This window comes from Panulirus ornatus, chromosome 2, assembly GCF_036320965.1.
Source record: "Panulirus ornatus isolate Po-2019 chromosome 2, ASM3632096v1, whole genome shotgun sequence".
In the NCBI taxonomy this organism is placed as follows: domain Eukaryota; kingdom Metazoa; phylum Arthropoda; class Malacostraca; order Decapoda; family Palinuridae; genus Panulirus; species Panulirus ornatus.
The window spans coordinates 90,689,795-90,710,987 of record NC_092225.1 but is presented as its reverse complement, the minus strand read 5'-3'; the positions used below and the strand labels follow the sequence as shown (position 1 = coordinate 90,710,987).

General features: G+C 36.5%; 1 protein-coding gene across 1 annotated transcript in view; it reads right to left on the bottom strand.

Annotated features, from left to right (window-relative positions):
• Positions 1 to 829: 829 nt before the first annotated feature.
• The window catches only part of Kua (Plasmanylethanolamine desaturase Kua), a 65,296-nt gene continuing 44,932 nt past the window's right edge, over positions 830 to 21,193 (bottom strand). Inside the window, exon 5 of the mRNA XM_071679509.1 lies at positions 830 to 17,192. Within this exon, the coding sequence (XP_071535610.1) occupies positions 16,989 to 17,192 (204 nt within the window). The 3' untranslated portion in view covers positions 830 to 16,988. The remainder of the gene's footprint in view (positions 17,193 to 21,193) is intronic.

Below are 21,193 nucleotides of genomic sequence, written 5' to 3'. Positions count from 1 at the left end.
GTGGAAGTCGAGAACGTTATCTCGGAAAGCAAAAATGGGTATCTTTGAAGGAATAGTGGTTCCAACAATGTTGTATGGTTGCGAGGCGTGGGCTATGGATAGAGTTTGTGCAGGAGGATGGATGTGCTGGAAATGAGATGTTTGAGGACAATGTGTGGTGTGAGGTGGTTTGATCGAGTAAGTAACGTAAAGGTAAGAGAGATGTGTGGAAATAAAAAGAGCGTGGTTGAGAGAGCAGAAGAGGGTGTTTTGAAATGGTTTGGGCACATGGAGAGAATGAGTGAGGAAAGATTGACCAAGAGGGTATATGTGTCGGAGGTGGAGGGAACGAGGAGAAGTGGGAGACCAAATTAGAGGTGGAAAGATGGAGTGAAAAAGATTTTGTGTGATCGGGGCCTGAACATGCAGGAGGGTGAAAGGAGGGCAAGGAATAGAGTGAATTGGATCGATGTGGTATACCGGGGTTGACGTGCTGTCAGTGGATTGAATCAGGGCATGTGAAGCGTCTGGGGTAAACCATGGAAAGCTGTGTAGGTATGTATATTTGTGTGTGTGGACGTATGTATATACATGTGTATGGGGGTGGGTTGGGCCATTTCTTTTGTCTGTTTCCTTGCGCTACCTCACAAACGCGGGAGACAGAAAAAAAAATATATATATTACATATATATGTATATAGAAATATATATATGGTCTTGATTAGGGCCTCAGCTGCCTGTGCCTTCTCAGCTAACAAGAAAGTTTGTTATTCTCCCCTAATATGTAGAGGGAAGTATGTGTTTATATAACAATCACATTCTTCCGCAAGAGTCAGGTTAATAAAACAGTATTATCAAAGTGTGTATATTTCTCCTGTCCATTTATAAAAGCAGGTGGCAAAGTGGAGGTGACATATGCACAGGGCGAAGGAGACCTGGGTCAACATGAGGAGGAAAGGACACCACACATGCCCGCCTCGGCTGCTGCTACCCCCCTGACGCGCACACCTCCACATTATACCAGTATCACAAAAGATGCCCTAATATTTTCCATGCCAACTAAGCAACTAGAGAAATCTTTTCTTACACATTTTTTTTCAATGTCAATAAAGCTATTAGTCTTACTGAAAATCTATTATCATGAAGTGGAAAGTAGGCTTGGTGTAAAGATGTAATGAAAATAAAAGCTTAAGCCTAGACAACTAGGAAAATGCTGTATTAGAGCTGCTACATAACTAAAGCATTGCAAAATATAAACAGCCAATAAGAGTCTTTCATCACAGATTGTTTTATGAGCAATAAAGCCAAATTATAATGCTTGCAACTAACATTGAACACCATATATTACTTACAATTCTTTTGTATAAAACAAGACACTGCTACAGTCGTGTGTGTATATATATATATATATATATATATATATATATATATATATATATATATATATGAGCCCCACAGAAGGGGATTCTGAGGCAGAGGTAAAGCTGTGTGTGTGTGTGTGTGTGTGTGTGTGTGTGTTTGGTTATGTTCATCCCAAGAACTTTCTGAGGTCCCTACAGACCATGGTTGAGCTACTTCTAGCAGCAAGAAAATGGAGACCCCTTTGGAGTGACTTCTTTGAGATCATATTCCCCATGATACCGTCTTACGTAACTGATTTATCACTCACGGTGAAGCCTCTCGCAGGTGGACTCCGGCAGCACATATAAAATTCATATCCTGCCCCAGGAGTACATTCTATCTTTAAGGGGCTCCTGCAGCATTCAGGAAGCAGGCCCAATCCATCATGCAGGACCATATGTGAAAGTGTGCAGTGGTGTTCGTTGAGGAGGAGGAGTAAGGGTTCCAGGTTTGTGAGCTGCAAGGGTTTGTCTGAGGTGTGGTTTCAGATGTATGGTCAATGGTATTTAAGAATGAGTTCAGAGGGCAGCTTTTGTTTAGTGCTTGTTAGTTCATGTGTTTATGTTATTTCAGCACTGTAATTGTTGGGGGTGGAGGGATCTGTGAGTAAAGCTTGCATGAATGTGAGTAATTTAACTTTCTTATCTTTATCTGGGAGTTGGTTGTTCATTATGCAGTGGTTTGGAGGAGAGTTCCAGTGCTGCTGCATTGAACTGAGTGCCGAGCATGGCAAGGCTGGATGGGAGGGGTCTAGTGCTGCTGCATAGAATGAGTGCTAGGCATAGTAAGGTGGGATCGTACTTGGAAGATCTTTGCTTCACTGTGGTGCTGAGCATCTGTGATTGTGAAGCAGCCAGTGATCGTTCTGAATGGTCAGCAGCCTCTTTTATATTTTCTATTGAGAAAGTGGACTACCAGGCAGGTGAGGTGTGGTCTAGGGTGGAACAGACAAATTGCTTGTTGAGAATGCTAAGAGAATATTTTGTCTACATCTGGTAACAGTTACAAGTTCTCTGATAGCAATTAGTATGTGTTCCACTTTTGGTGTGGGGATGAATGTCATGTGTATATGTGATGCCGAAAATGACGGGTTTTGTTGAGAGGGATTGATTGCTTTTTCAAGGTGACTGGAGGATTTGTGTCAGTCTGGAGATAAAAATTGGATGTATTTATGTCGGTTCAGAGGTAAAAAGAGTGACTGAAGACTTCTAAGGAAGTGCAGACATTGTTCTGAGTTCGCCATCGATCTAATTTTGAAATGTATTACTGCTTGTTTGGTGTCAGTGTTAAGGTGTTGTGCTGTGATTGAGGTCACTGCATACATGAAGTCTTTCATATTGTGTTTTGCTAAAAGTACTTGAGGATCATTTAGCAAAAGACTGAAGGGAGTTGGAGAAATAATGGCAACCTGGGGAACTCAACTGCAGACTTTGATGCTTTTAGAGGTAAAACCGTTGTGAATGACTAGCATAGCAGTCAGCTAAGATCAACCACTTTTTGTCACTGTCATGAAGGGTGGTGTCAAGTAACATTTTTTGTGAGGATGTTTGGAAGTGTCAAGTATCTTTTTTTGTGAGGTGTTGAACGGTGTCAAATGCTTTGTTAATGTTTATTGCAACTAGTAATGCACCGTATGGGTGTTATGACTAGTTTATGAGGTCTGTTTGTAGTGTGAGGTGGTTGTATATGAAGCTATTCAGTGTAGAGTGGATCAGTTTTTCTAAGTTTGGATACTTGAAGACAAAAGTGATATGGTATTTTAGTATAGGTATTATGTTTCCATATGTTGGGGATTTTGTTGTGTACTCAGGAGTGGTTGAAGATATCTATAAATGCTTGAACTGCAATTGAACCACAGTGTTTTATGTGAGAGTTTTATAGGTTGTCATATTAACATCATACAACCCCAGAAACCCTTTTATGGGGCTTCTGTTGCTGCAGCTTCAAAGGCTAAATTTCATGCACAAGCAGGAAAATGAACTCCTTTGGAGTGAGAGGGCCCTCAACAAGACTGTAATTCTTTCCATCAACTACCAATATACAGCCTTGCAAAAGGTGACTTTTCACTCATAGTATAACCACTTGCAGGTGGAGTCCAGTAACACCAATGGAAATACATACATACATACATATATATATATATATATATATATATATATATATATATATATATATATATACACACACACATATATGTATTGCATGTCTGTACACATATACACCACACAAACATTTGCTTATGTACATAGACATCCAGCCTACATAAACATATGTATCTTTTAAATCACTGGTGTTCTAAATTTTCAAGTTTCACTTTCTTACAAGAATTCAATACATTTTATAATACACAATCTTGTTTACCTAAAGTTTTTCACCCTAGGTTACCAGTGAAAGCTGTATTCAATCACCACAACTGGTATTAGTCAATGCTTTGCTAACACCAAGCTATCATATCAACACTGAAAATTTTGGGGCCACATTATAATTTCACAATCCTATAAGCATTAAAGATCTTGCAAAAACATTCGGTCATTATAAAACTGAAATAATCAAACAAAATGCACATAAAGGATTTTTTTCAAAATATACCAGCTGCATGAGCAAATCACTCTAGTGTTATATCATTTACTCAAGTGAGAGAAGTAGTTGTTTGTAAAGATACTACATCAAAAGTTTAAAATGCTACACTGCACAGTATTTAAGAAAAATGTTACGTTAAACTCATCTTAATAGAGAAATTCTTGATTCTGATGCCATATACTGTAGTGAGCTAGGTGTTGTGATGCCAGACTGACTCCTGAAACCAGGTTCCTGAATAAGCTTACCTATCTGATGTAAAATAGAGGAAAAATAAGTGTGTCCCAAAATTCTTTAAACAATTCATTTTTCTTTCAACTTCTCAAACCTAGTGTGAGGGAGGTAGCAGTGTAGCAGCAGAAGCGGCAAATATTGGACACTTAAGCACAGCATTTGGAGAGCGGACAACCAGTTCTTGCCTGTTAATCTTCTCTGGCAAAAGTCAGTAGAAAAATACAGCAGCAAGTAGAGTTCTGACGTCCTTTAATGGAACACAACAAGCAATAAGAGCCCACACTAATACTTGAATATGACTTACCTTCCCAACATCTAACTCCACACCACTATTCTGGTTTCATTTGTTTTATAAAGAATTTCTTGAAGGTTTATATGTCAAAGTTAGCTTTTACATGTATACTCTTGGGAAATATCAACAGTCCACAGAATCATTTTGACATGCTTGTTGGTGACTGTATTACATCTTTAAAAAAGAGAATGTGCTACATAGATCTGTATGCCTGGCACACATTTCTTGAATGACATAATCTGTCATAGTATTTTAAGGATATAAGAAACCTGTGACAACCATTAAGAGTTTATAACTCATGACTGCTTTTCTCCCATACTAACGTATAAAAATGCTTATAACTAACCTTGAGGAAAATTATACAAATAAAGACATATCATCACCAAAGTAAAAAGTTGAAGAAACTACATACATATATACTGGTCATATGAAAACAAATTCACTATAACCCTTAAATACAATCTTATGACATTCTTGGAATCAACTAAAATTATTTGGAAACATCATTAAATTTAACAAGGAAAACAACTGCTTTGCAAGTGGAAGGAACAAAAGAGAACAATAGCCCTACTGATGAAACTCAAATGTTCATCTTAAACACAGTTATCAAACAAAGGTATATGTCAGTTTCTCAACATTTTCAATTCAAATGTCAAGTATATATATATATATATATATATATATATATATATATATATATACAGCACTTGATGCTTGAAGTCTGACAACCATGTTCTTTCTTTATAGATCAATTGCTAAAACTTGTCTAGTCATTATGAAATGAAGTAAAAATCACAGTACTAATTGCCACATGATGAGAATATTTTGGGGGCAGCCACTCAAATGTTACCAACAAGGCCCTTAAGAGATACAACAACTGGAGAAAGAGCAAGAGCATGTAAGCTGTTTTCACTAGGGGTTTTTGATGCATATTATTCACACAGTGACAATTACTTGAATGATATATTACATATGAAGTCAAATTCCTTTCCCATAAGTTCATCAACTTAGATGCCATTAGTGGACTTTTGGGTACATGATTAAACTGAATCAATTCTGCCTTCTCTAAAGGGAAGTAGGAGAACTCTACATCCTGTATTTTTTTTTAAAGAGTTACAGTACAAAAGTTACTTCTTATCAAGTATATCTCTAATTCAATCTTCTGAAGTATAAATGCACTACTACTCTGTCCCTATACGTATATATACTGAATATGCCTTTTCTTATATTCAAAGTACGGGGACCCAAGAAACATCTCCAAGCGCTTCAGTCCCAAAAACCTCTGCACATAATTTCGAATGGAATCTAAGAGCAATATTCTAAATGTGCTGAGAAATTTTCAATGAATTTGGTTCTCATAATAATGAAGTTGTTCCTACTGTCTGGATAAGAAAGGATTAAGAAAGTAACGAGGATATCCCTTGTAAAAGATGTCGCTATGATAGAGGAAACGTGAAGAAAATTAAGGGAAAAAAAAGAACAGGAAATGGCAATGGCTGTATGTTACAAGAGAGAATTTATAAGGCCACAAAATGGGACCGCAGTATGAATGTGGCCACAAAAATTGAACCATCACTAGGAAAGGCGCCTATAAGAGGATAATTCTTATCAGCTCCTCACTTCTCCCACGATACTGCTTCAATGGGTGACTGAAGCTAGATGATCTACTACTACAAATCAATGCAATATTCACAACATACACATCCTCATAAACTCTTACAAACATTGAGAATGTCAAGTAAAAACCTGCCATCTTTCTCTAATCTATACTTATTGCACTGCTCTTTTGCCCTTGAAAAAAGGTGTGTCCACTGCAACTTATTCCCCAGCCATAATCAAGGTTATCCAGTCAACTGGATAAAATTACACAGTATCAATGATTATGGCAAAAAAAATCCAATTCAAACATACTGATATATACGATCATTTAAGATCAATCTTCTAATTGACTTAAATAAGATACCCATTAAACTTTTCCTATGAAAGTTCTTGAAATCAAAAACAAGAGCAAATTCCCAGGATCAACTGATCATCAATTATGGATATAAAATGTGAAAACTTCAATTTCATATATCTCTACAAAAATAAATAATAATAAAAAAATAAACTCTAATCCACTGACTTTCACTACTTTCACTGAAAAATAAGCCTACACACAAAATAAGCTTACACCCACGAACAGCTTCATTCCAGATGAGAATAACACCTAAACCTGGAAACCCTTGAGCAAACTTCTGATGAGTTGGAAACTACCTGATTTACTTGCAAATCCAAAATCTGAGCATATTCAATCCAATTTTTATAATCCTTGAGCAAACTTCTTATGTATAGTAATGACCAGTTTTACTTGCAACTCCAATATCTGAACAACTACTGTGGAAAGACACTAAGACAGCAATGTTACAACAGAATACTGCATGACAGCACAGTACAATGGCCCATGAGACATTAGAGTACTGTTCAAAAGGAGGTATTCATATTCATGAGAGCTGTGACAAAAACAAAGATCTTGAGAATTATATGACACAGTAATGACACTCCATTTGTATACCCTTCCCTTCCAAGGAAACTAAGAGCAGTTCATCTTGTCTAGCAGAAGATTTACTTATAAAATGCTATGGAGAAACTGCAAAAATCTTTTTACCATGAGATATATAGTTCATGATGCCCAACAAGCTTCAAAAACTGAACTATTAACCTCACATAAATCAAAATAATTACTAATGGCACAAACATCAAAGTCATTAGTATATACACCACAGAAATTACTTGGGACCAAATATCTTCTTAAAATGACATTACTGTACGATATACCAGGGAATAAAAAGAATACGTAATTTTTTTTGTTTACGCTTTTGATTATACTGTCCCGGTCACTACCCATTAACTGGCATACAACGTATATAAATATAAGTGACTATGTACCTGACAGTATATCTACTGTTTACATGTTTATACAGGCATTTTCATTATATATGAATAATCTACAGAAAAGTATACAAACAATTTAGATAAAAATGCATGTGTAAGTACTCTACTAGTGTATGCACCAATGTGTGTGTACCTGTTTACACTTATGTATCTATCTCATTCTTTAAATCTGTGTAACACTTATGATACAGATATGCTTATCTATTATGAAACCATATCAACATCTGTGGTGATTAAGGAGAAAAATAATCAAAGAAGAAAAGAATGGGTTGTACATAAAAGTCTCAAGGAAGAGCAAGGCAGTTACCACCTACCTTCATCCCTGGATATTTATTTCAGCCCATTTCCAAAAAACAGTTGATAATGAGATAAAGTCTAATGCATATGTAGTACAAAAGTTTAACACATTCTGTCATTTACATTCACCTTGCACTTTTAAGTTTGTTCTGGAACATTCAAACTACAGTATGTGCTATTTTAACCTATTTTGTTATATTTGCAAAAATTACGGCAACTACAGCAATCACCAAAAGTATACACCAAATACCGTGTCAGTCCATGTATTCTACTTCAATTGTGCAAAAATATCATTACAAATTCTTCCTCTAAGCACCTAGAACCTGATGTTCAAGGTAATATAACTACAATGGATTCCATTTTTTTTTCTGCCACTGTTGCTTTTCATAACATAAATGAAAATAAAATCAAAAGTGAAGTGCAGACTAACCTATGCTTAGTGCAACACCATAAGGGTTTTGTGCCAAGTACAGCAAAAGCTATCCATGTTTGAAGAGAAAATAATACATAGAAATCCATTGAAGTTTCAGCATTAAAAGGGTAATACACAGAGGGGGTCCTCCTGTTCAGGCTGTTACCACTAAATCTTGCACTCACCTCACAAGGACATGGAACAACCATTTAAGAACAAGGTAACTGGAAACCATGTAAGGTCACAAAGCCAACAATATGGCCGAGTTTAAGTTACAAATACCAGTGTGGAAGCAGCCACATTAGTGTAGTAACCCCAACACAAGAGCTTGTACATAAGCCAAGGTGAGGGTCTAGCCACACATATCTACTTTGAGGCTGCAGTACACAGGAAAAAGACACTTCTCCCTACTATTAGAGGGAGTCCAAGATGTAAATGGTGTCAATTCTCATTAAGTTCAGCTACTGATAAAACTATCACAGTTAATTAGCACTGCTCTACCTAAAATATGACATTTCAATGTTAAGCCTTTCAGAACATATCAAATTTACAATATATCTATTTATATATGAATTCCTTATTTACAAAATAAAAAATATCCAAGCTTCTTTGCAAAGCATTTCAAAAATTACAAATGTGCTTAAAATAGATATGATGATATTGCTTCAAGTGAAGATGATGATGAATAAGCTAGCATGTTGAGAAGATCATTGGTAGTTTGAGCCATACAAGAATTATGCGAATGTTTGACAAGAATGACAAGTTGATAAAACACAGCACCTCGGATCGGTCAGAGGCAGGAGGGCAGCGCACCAATGGGCTGAGGAAGGAATAAGGCGAAAGGCAAGTTGAAGGACCCACATGAAAATATGCATGTGTAAAATAATAAGACCAAGTCATGTGGTAATTACAGAGGACACACAAAGTGAGTACAGTACTCTTACCCTGTACTCATATATTTCCCATGATATGAAGACTGCACATTCCTAGACATATTCATCTCTCTGCCAATACAATATGTCTAAAATCAATAATCATTATACATTCCCTTCACATCAAACCATGCCAAATACCCCTATGGTAACTGCCTCTCCAATTTACTAATATTCTTATGTATATAAATCAAGGTTCCTTAAAACTTCAGTAATAAAAAAAGACATAAAGAAAAAATACACAAAAAACTGATATTGATACTTATGGAACTATCTGCATTACATACACTCACAGGAATGAAGGTTTCTACATCCAGAAAAGATTACTGCAGTATCCAAAAAGAGCATAGAAAAACAACGCAAGTGAAGAGCTAAGAGTGAAGACCTCCTCATTGTCCCCAGCCCATGAGTATCAAAAAGCTATAAAAGGAGCCGTGCTACTGACTAGGGTTCCCCAAATACCCCTTGGTTGAGATTTAAGTAAATAATAAAATACTGTCACTTAAGATAGTTAGGAACATTATGGTCCTAATATTTTTGTATCATCAATTTGTGTTTATGCAAAAGCACCTTTGCGATGAATCTCTTCAAAGGTGACCATCTATCTTTTGTTTCTGGCAAAACTATGCCCGACTTGCGCACACTCATCAGTAAGATGGAAAAGTAGCCACTTAATCATGTTTTCTATATTCCCATAAAAACAAGAAACAGCCTAATCCATCAGCAGTAACTAAATGCGTGAATATATATATATATATATATATATATATATATATATATATATATATATATATAGGGTAAAGCTTCAATTTAGGAATTCTGCCTACTTACTAATAATTTTCTAATCATGGTTGTGTGGGCACTTGTATACTTAATATTACACAAATGAGTGATGGAACACACACTATTTGTCTATAAAGGACAATCAATAAAAACCAACAAAAGTGGAACTAACTCTGAATAACAGCTATTGTAAGGTTAAACAAGGACAAAAGGAAAAGTAAAATCTAAGGAACATAATAATCAATACCTAACTTTACAATTCTGTACAGTATAATCAAAATGATTTTTTATGGTTGTCCAGATCACCTTGATATAATACATTCAGAAAGCTACCTGGAATGAATCAATTCAACAAACAGAGTTTTTGTGAACTGCATATTTTTCTTTTGTATATCAATCACTATATTTATATATATTGTTTCTTGTGACACCACTGTTTTTCTTTGGAACTACAGCAGTGTTTTGGTATTAGTATCCATTAAAACTGAAAGAAACAATCATAAGAATGTAGACACCTTCATGGCATACAATATCAGAATGAGTAATCTGTCTTCAAACCTTATGAGTAAGGTTTTGCCACAGAACAGATGACAAAATGAACAAAATATTTACTATCAAATCATTATGTAAAATAATATTCATATGAGAGAATACAAAAGAGAATCAAATTACAAAAATAATACAAACTAATCTCATTAATGGGACTCCCTGATGGTGCTGTTGCCCCCATGTCATTCACTCTTACCATATTATGCCAATTCCTTTAATTCAGTGGAAATATAGTACAGTACATTACTAAAAATATATAAGTAAAAGTAATTTCTTTTCTGCTTTGAATTTCACAATGAAATATATCCGCAAATATAATAAAAAGACAAAACACAGGAAAATTTATGAAGAGCTAAAACAAATATGCACTATTAGACTATTAGCTTCTCCAACCATTCATTCATTCAGTTCCAACTCTGTCACTTCTCCCTACCGTTTCTTGGCTCATGCTGCAGGTTAAATGTATCAATTAATAAAACATATGTTTTACCTCATGTAGCTTGTGTGAGCTTTGTCTGTATTTGGAGAATAGTGTGTGAATACTGGGTATGGAAATGCACTTGGAATGTTACTTCCCTTTCCCTATTTATAGGTGGGTTCATTTTGCATGGCACTCGCCTGCATGCCTGAGTAAACAAAAGAGTGGAGTATGGTATCTCTTGAATTTCAAATCTGCAACAGTACCTTTAAGGTAATATGCAACAATATAATTAGAACTTGTCTTTTGCAGTATGCAAGAAAACTGGTTATGGATGTGTTTCATTGAAGAATGATACTAGAACAACAGGTGCTGGTGTGAATGGCATTCTCCAAACTTACTGATTGGACTTTATAAATTTGTGCTAAAATATAAGAGGCAATCCCAACAATTTTGTGATATGTGAGTCACAATTTACCTGTGAATGCAATGATCCCTCTGAGAGTCTTTCATTTCCCTTTTTTTTTGGTAACAGCAACTTTAATTCTGCCAAAGTAGGAATGAAACATGATTTACATTTTGTTCACAGAGGTGAGGTTTGTTTTACTTAATTAGTCTCTTTGAAAATGTCTACTGTCATCATTCTAAATGCTCTGGAAAAATTACAAGAAAATCATTGGTAATAAGGTAAAGTTTCTATATTCATCAACTTAAATTTTTCAAAAGAAGGAACAGAGAAGGGGGCCAAGTGAAGACATTCCCTCTAAGGCTCAGTCCTCTGTTCTTGGTGCTACCTCCCTGATGCAGGAAATTGCATATATGTGTGGGGAAAAAAAGTAAATATATATATATATATATATATATATATTTTTTTTTTTCTTACCCATATTTGCCATTTCCTGCATTACCAAGGTAGCTTCAAGAGCATATGACCGAGCCTTCGAGGAAAAAATCCTCGCTTGGTCCTCCTCAGTTCCTTTTTTTGGAAAAGTAAAACAGGAGGGGAGAATTTCCAGTCCCTCGCTCCAAATATATATATATATATATATATATATATATATATATATATATATATATATATATATATATATATATACATATATCATATATACATATATATATATATATATATATATATATATATATATATATAATACCCTCCAACAGCCAGGACTTGAACCAAGGACCTTTGCATGGTAGTCAGGAATGCTAACCACAGATATGATCACCACCTAGTAAAGAAATGAGTATTCAGTTATTTTGAATAGTCATTTCCCTATAAGGGGCATTTATGGGAGAGAGGTAAGCATTCCCGATGAACACACAAAGGTCCTGGGTTAGAGTCCTCGCTGTTGGAGGGTATTATGTGTTCTATAAAAATGTGTCTTCATATACATTATATATATATATATATATATATATATATATATATATATATATATATATATATATATATATATAGATATATATATATATATATATATATATATATATATATATATATATATATATATATATATATATATATCCCTTAATCATCAATTATACAGCATAATGACATATTTATAACATTACCCTCTTCCCATCTGAAGGTCAATAAATTCAAGGTCATGTTGCAATCAAATCACTACCAAAATGTCAAATGACTTACAAGTAAAGAAACCTTGATTGAAAATTTTCACTACAGAAACAATCATGTCTTGTATCATTTGACAGGTTTGTATTTTGGACCACAACTTTGGCATTCAATCAGAGAATCATTTTAAGTAATATCACACTTACCAAGCAACTTTGTGACTTTGCATATTCCTCTTTTCTAACAAGAATTTATAACCTGATGTTTAAAGATGCCCCCCTTTTTCTGGGAGAAAAATGAGCTTACCGTATATGGGTTATCCACATTATAAATACTGTACGCACTTCTTACTAACAGAAACTCTTAGCGAATTTACAAAAAAAAAAAAAAAAAAAAAAAAAAAAAAAAAATCAGGAAGAGCATTGTTTCAGTTAAGAACAAAAGATGATCAAATAATAGTTTCTCATTATATCTAATAGAATCCTAAGTGATGGGGATAATGGAACATGTTCATAATGTTTGAAGGGGCATACTAGAATGAATCTAAAGACAAATAAATAATGTAGTTAAAAAAAGAAAACAAGCAAAAACATTCTTGAAGACTGTGATTCTAGCTGAAACCCACAAGAACAATGATTCACTGAAATCATGCCAACTAATAAAAATCTGTCATAGATGTACAGCTTATCAACTACCAATCATAACTAACATTAATTTTCATGTTTTCTGTATATCATCCCCAAGTAAAACTGTTTCATGTTCTATAAAAGTTGCGATTAAAAAAAAAGCCAATAACATAAATGAAAATCATCCAAGTTTTCTGGGATTCTGAATATCCTACAAAAAAGTTGTTGGCATTACCAACAATCCCAAGGTTTAATCTCAAGCCTGTATTTATGAACAAGCTAGATGAGTGCAGTAATACAACACCTTAGCCTTGTAACTGCTTTAAAATTCTCAAATTTCAAGAATACTTAAACATTTAATAATGTTTCTATTGCTTCACCACAAAAGGGCACTGGAAATTACTGTGAAGCACTTGTAAAGCTCTATGCGTCAAGCTTGCAGCCTTTTAATATAACCATTAATCAAGTTAACAACTGGTTCAATTATTCCCAATATTCCTCTAACTGTAGTTCACATCTGGATATGTTTGAAATATCAATAATAATGTGTCACCTTGAAAGAATTGTTATCGTGTACAGTTGAGGACATTTACACGTTACAGTCACCTGTTGTCCGTGAACTGAGAATCTAAACATGTGAATCCTAACCAGCAGACAGATTCACTTTTTCTGGTAACAATGCAGTTGGGGGTATGGGGTGATGAGAGCTTTAGGGTGAGGAGGGTTAAGGGTTGGGGATGGAGAAGTGGGAGGTAGTAAGCTGTGTGCTGCAATTGTCATATAATGCTTACTAAAGTAAATAATGCAGATTGGTGATGGAATGGGTGATTATGACTTACGAATATGGGTTAGCATTTGTATCAAATCTATAGAATCGGCAACATAAAGAAGACCTCACCTACGGATAAAGATCCCTTAGGATGATGCAAGGATCCTTCGAGTGGTGAAGGACAACAGAATTACAAATGATGTTGTGATTCAATCTTGGGTTATGGGTGACCAAGACAAATGTACCAAGACACTGCATGAGGAAGGTATCCACCACAGGATTCCCACTAAGAGGGAACTGCTAAAAGACCAACAGCAAGGGGTAGGATCTCCTTCACTCATTGGTATGAAAAAAAAAATATGGAGGGTTAGAGATCTGGGACAGGGTCATGTTCCTCTACAAGAAGTCATTTCCTCCACAAATCACCACAGAATAAATATATGGACAAGAAATAATATGAGGCAATGTATTATAAGCTTATTTCATCTTGTACCAAAGTAATCAAAAATAGTTTATGATACATACTGCAAATCACAGTTCTGAACTTATCAAATGTTTCCGTGAAATAGCATAACAACAAATATGTAAAAACTAGGTTATCAAATTATGAAGTCCAATCATGTAATGAACTGTGAAACTGACAAATGAGCATTTTTCATCTGTTGGTACCATCGTAACAATATATTTGAAGAGGCGCAAAGCACCCATTTCACCTGAATGTGTGGAAGTTGATGTACGTGCAGTGTAGATGTATCTAATCTGATGGAAAGTTCAATATGCAGATATATCATAATGTTTTGTTTAAGATTTTCCTTCCTCCCCATGTGAAAGGAAAATTTCCTTTTTCCCCAAGCCCCATTGTATCTGTTCATACAGCCAGGACCGTCCTGTAGTGGTTTGCTGGTGAGGAAAACCTAAATATACTGGACTGGCCAAGTAAGGAGGAAGACATGAACCTGATCAAAACCTTGTGAGCCAATATCGTGAATACAAGGGAGCCAGTCCGGTAAAAGACATGTGTCGAGTTACTCAACCACAAGAAAGCAGAATGCGAACTGTTATGGAACCAAGTCTCAAATCAACTGCAACCATGTCACTTCAATGCCTGATAGGCCACATAAAGGCATCAAAAAATGAAGGTGGCTGGACAGGGTACTGAATCGAGAGATAATGTATCAATCAATAATGTAAATGAAACTTCTTGTCCGAGATACACTACTTTTTATTCATATTACATTATCTCATGAATTATAGTCATTTCCAATACTGGACTCCAATCAGTCTGAGAAATCATCAAATATCTGCATGAGACGTATCACAAGCGTAATCCTCAGTATGAAATATTTCAAATGGTTTAATTATGCCTTTCAAGCAATACTTGTACTGAATGTGAACTGAACTTAAAAACTTCTAATTAGATCTTTCTGCAGATGTCAAAGATTAAACACTGCTCATTCATGTGGAAACAACGACTTTAATCATGTTGTGTGGTGGTGGTGGAGATACTGGGTAAGTATTCTCAAAGAAAGGTGGATTGTGTGTTTGGAATGGAGGGAAAGGGGTGGGGGTATGGGGAACAAGGCTACATTTTGCAAGTATCACAGCAGTTTAGACTTATAATACAGATTTAAATTAATGGCACTAATTCTATAATTTCATACAAGTGCTAACCCATTCCTAAATCAAAATCACCCCTCACATCACTAATCCATGTATAACTGCATAGTTAAAAATAATACATGACAACTGCAGCACGCAACTTACCACCTCCGGCATCTTCACCCCAACCCCTAACCCTTCTCACCATCAGGTCACTAACACCCCATACCCTTATCAACACTGTTACCAGAAAAAACTAATCTCTGCCTGCCAGTTCTGATCCAACTGTTTGGATTCATAGTTCATGGAAAGTGGTGACTGTGGCATGTGGAAATGTCCCCAACTGTACATCAATTTATCAATATGAACTTCAAGAATCATGGCTTTCACATCAGAGAGAAAAAAGGGACTGCAGCCCCAAACATCACTGAATAATCTCAAACTATAAATCATGTCAAATGAATACTCTCAGGACTGGAATTAAAAGTTCCATGGCATCTGAACTAATTTGTTCACATCTGTGAGTTTATCAATATCAATCAATGAAGAGAAAAAAGTAAAGACGGATGCTCAGATGTTGACTGGCAATGCCTGAAGTCATCATAAGCTGAAATAATCTCTCAAAGGTCTTGAAAAGTCTTATTCCCTTAGTTTTATGCAAGTGAATCTTAATTAATCATCATATAAAAACAAACAAAAATCAACACCATACATGCATGGCATTAATACTGTTTGTTATGCAAGTTTACCTGAAACATATAACTGTAAAGCAGAATTTCTTGCCAGAATATAAACATAAGTGCATCCTGAAGAAGCAAAAGCTCTGTTGTTATCAAACACTTGAGTGACATCACCCTCATAACATTCACTTTTTCCACCTATGTAAAATGAACTCAGTGCATATGACTTCTGCTTAGCTTCAAATAATACCTCCTAATGATGTATATTACTGTAATTTCTTAAAATTAAACATTCCCTAAAGGTAACTGGTGAAAAATAGGAGAAAGCTAATTATACCACTGGCTTGGTATATAAGATGTTTTCTTCACTACATACCTGAGAAAACCACACAATTATCCACCTGAAGTGTCCCAAACAGAATATTTCTTTTCATCTTATTACAGTACAAAATGTAGAGGAAGATTGTCAGGCTTTGGATTTGGTTAGGTGTAACAGTACACAGAAGAACTGGCAATAGCAGTGATTTTTGTCTTAAACAATCTGATATTTTCAACAATACCAGCCATTCATTGTAGGGCTCATTTGTATAACTTCAGAACTTGCAAGACTTGCAGAAATAGAACTAAAATGTTTTTGTTTAACATACTTTCCTGCTGCAGCAAGAACCAATTCCACAACTGGGAGTAGACAAATTCATGACTTTGTAAATTCTACAGTTTGACTGTACTTACTGTAGTAAAATACCTGATTATTCTCAAATCGTTTTGCCTTCTCTCAGACATTACAGTTCGAGTCCTATCAAATCTGATAACACTGCATGCATAAAACATTCATTTGAATTCAGCAGTATAATTGGACTTTACCATATCCTACTTTTCTCATTTTTGATTCATATGAATTATGCACTGTTTGTGCATCACTGCTGCTTGGCTTTCACTCCCTCTTCTGTGCCCACTTGAAATCATCTGCACGGGGTTTGCAGCCTGACACCAATTCGATCAAGCACTCAAGGGAGGTCCAAAACTTGAGCTTCTCCAGGGGGTAATTGAGCCAGCCAGTGGTTATGCAGAAGTATGTCTCATGAGGTGCCACATGATGGATACGATGGTGGCGCTTAGGCAGGATGATATGTATGTCCTATGATGTTGATAAAGGAAGATATAAATTTCATTGTTAATTTCTCAGATGAAATACTCTAAAAAAAAAAATGTAAAGGATACTCAAGTAAAATGTAGCTAACACATGGACGTATAGGATTTTTACAATGTGTAATATGAAAACTACCTTTCAACTGGAATGGAGACAAAGATGAATGGTGAACCTTAGGAAAAAATTGAATAGATGCACTCTGTAGAGCTTTTAAAGGGGGGGAAGAAAAAAAGGTACATCAGCTTCTGTACAACAAGCTTAGTAATTTTATCACTTCATCAATCAGTATATAATGCACAGCCACATCTCATTAAATCTTATCCTTATTTTCATGGCAATATTTCTCATGTCCAAACACATTAATGATCCAATCTCTATTGCAAAAATCATACCCTATTTTAATTCCAAATTCCCATTTCTCTTATACTATCTCATTCTATATTCCTGCTGTATCTATTTCGAGCTCCAATCCCACATAAGATGGGATCATATATTAATAGCCTCTCAGCTCACTCACATACCATCAAGGCAAGTCCAGTGTGTTCAAGTGAAATATGGGCTTAAAAAAAAAGAAAAAAAAGAAAACACAACACTTGCCTTTTCACTTTGTTCTTTAGGCTGCTTTATCGAAAGAAATTATGCTCCATTCACCCTTCCAGCCTCAAACAATCACTTCTTTGTCATATCCAACTGAAATAACTTTATTCAATTAATTTATTTTGCTTTGTCGCTGTCTCCCGCGTTAGCGAGGTGCACAAGGAAACAGACGAAAGAATGGCCCAACATACACATGTATATACATACACGTCTACACACGCAAATATACATACCTATACATCTCAACGTATACATATATCTACACACACAGACATATACATATATACACGTGTACATAATTCATAGTCTGCCTTTATTCATTCCCATCGCCACCTTGCCACACATGAAATAACAACCCCCTCCCCCCTCATGTGCGCGAGGTAGCGCTAGGAAAAGACAACAAAGGCCACATTCGTTCACACTCAGTCTCTAGCTGTCATGTAATAATGCACAAAAAACCACAGCTCCCTTTCCACATCCAGGCCCCACACAACTTTCCATGGTTTACCCCAGACGCTTCCCATGCCCTGGTTCAATCCATTGGCAAAACGTCGACCCAAGTATACCACATATTTCCAATTCACTCTACTTGCACGCCTTTCACCCTCCTGCATGTTCAGGCCCCGATCACTCAAAATCTTTTTCACTCCATCTTTCCACCTCCAATTTGGTCTCCCACTTCTCGTTCCCTCTACCTCTGACACATATATCCTCTTGGTCAATCTTTCCTCACTCATTCTCTCCATGTGACCTAACCATTTCAAAACACCCTCTTCTGCTCTCTCAACCACACTCTTTTTATTACCACACATCTCTCTTACCCTATTATCACTTACTCGATCAAACCACCTCACACCACATATTGTCCTCAAACATCTCATTTCCAGCACATCCACCCTCCTGCGAACAACTCTATCCATAACCCACGCCTCGCAACCATACAACATTGTTGGAACCACTATTCCTTCAAACATACCCATTTTTGCTCTCCGAGATAATGTTCTCGACTTCCACACATTCTTCAAGGCTCCCACAATTTTTGCCCCCTCCCCCACCCTATGATTCACTTATGTTTCCATGGTTCCATCCGGTGCCAAATCCACTCCCAGTTATCTAAAACACTTCACTTCCTCCAGTCTTTCTCCATTCAAACTTACCTCCCGATTGACTTGACCCTCAACCCTACTGTACCTAATAACCTTGCTCTTATTCACATTTACTCTTAACTTTCTTCTTTCACACACTTTACCAAACTCAGTCACCAGCTTCTGCAGTTTCTCACATGAATCAGCCACCAGCAAACAACAACTGACTCACTTCCCAAGCTCTCTCATCCACAACAGACTGCATACTTGTCCCTCTTTCCAAAACTCTTGCATTCACCTCCCTAACAACCCCATCCATAAACAAATTAAACAACCATGGAGACATCACACACCCCTGCCGCAAACCTACATTCACTGAGAACCAATCACTTTCCTCTCTTCCTACACGTACACATGCCTTACATCCTCGATAAAAACTTTTCATTGCTTCTAACAACTTGCCTCCCACACCATACATTCTTAATACCTTCCACAGAGCATCTCTATCAACTCTATCATATGCCTTCTACAGATCCATAAATGCTACATACAAATCCATTTGCTTTTCTAAGCATTTCGCAAATACATTCCTCAAAGCAAACACCTGATCTACACATCCTCTACCACTTCTGAAACCAAACTGCTCTTCCCCAATCTGATGCTCTGTACATGCCTTCACGCCTTCACCCTCTCAATCAATACCCTCCCATATAATTTACCAGGAATACTCAACAAACTTATACCTCTGTAATTTGAGCACTCACCTTTGTCCCCTTTGCCTTTGTACAATGGCACTATGCATGCATTCCGCCAATCCTCAAGCACCTCACCATGAGTCATACATACATTAAATAACCTTACCAACCACCTCACCATGAGTCATACATACATTAAATAACCTTACCAACCAGTCAACAATACAATCACCCCCTTTTTTAATAAATTCCACTGCAATACCATCCAAACCCGCTGCCTTGCCGGCTTTCATCTTCTGCAAAGCTTTTACTACCTCTTCTCTGTTTACCAAATCATTTTCCCTAACCCTCTCACTTTGCACACCACCTCGACCAAAACACCCTATGTCTGCCACTCTATCATCAAACACATTCAACAAACCTTCAAAATACTCACTCCACCCTTCTCACATCACCACTACTTGTTATCACCTCCCCATTAGCCCCCTTCACTGAAGTTCCTATTTGTTCCCTAGTCTTACGCACTTTATTTACCTCCTTCCAAAACATCTTTTTATTCTCCCTGAAATCTAATGATACTCTCTCACCCCAACTCTCATTTGCCTTCTTTTTCACCTCCTGCACCTTTCTCTTGACCCCCTGCCTCTTTCTTTTACACATCTCCCTATCATTTGCATTATTTCCCTGCAAAAATCGTCCAAATGCCTCTCTCTTCTCTTCCACTAATACTCTTACTTCTTCATCCCACCACTCACTATCCTTTCTAATCTGCCCACCCCCCACGTTTCTCATGCCACAAGCATCTTTTGCACAAGCCATCACTGCTTCCCTAAATACATCCCATTCCTCCCCCACTCCCCTTACCTCCATTGTTCTCACCTTTTCCATTCTGTACTCAGTCTCTCCTGGCACTTCCTCACACAAATCTCCTTCCCAAGCTCACTTACTCTCACCACTCTCTTCACCCCAACATTCTCTCTTCTTTTCTGAAAACTTCTACAAATCTTCACCTTCGCCTCCACAAGATAATGATCAGACATCCCTCCAGTTGCACCTCTCAGCACATTAACATCCAAAAGTCTCTCTTTTGTGCGCCTATCAATTAACACGTAATCCAATGACACTCTCTGGCCATCTCTCCTACTTATATACGTATACTTATGTATATCTCTCTTTTTAAACCAGGTATTCCCAATCACCAGTCCTTTTTCAGCACATAAATCTACAAGCTCTTCACTATTTCCATCTACAACAATGAACACCCCATGTATACCAATTATTCCCTAAACTGCCACATAACTCACCTTTGCATTCAAATCACCCATCACTATAACCCGGTCTTGTGCATCAAAACCACTAACACACTCATTCAGCTGCTCCCAAAACACTTGCCTCTCATGATCTTTCTTCTCATGCCCAGGTGCATTTGCACCAATAATCACCCATCTCTCTCCATCAACTTTCAATTTTACCCATATCAATCTAGAATTGACTTTCTTACACTCTATCACATACTCCCACAACTCCTGTTTCAGGAGTAGTGCTACTCCTTCCCTTGCTCTTGTCCTCTCACTAACCCCTGACTTTACTCCCAAGACATTCCCAAACCACT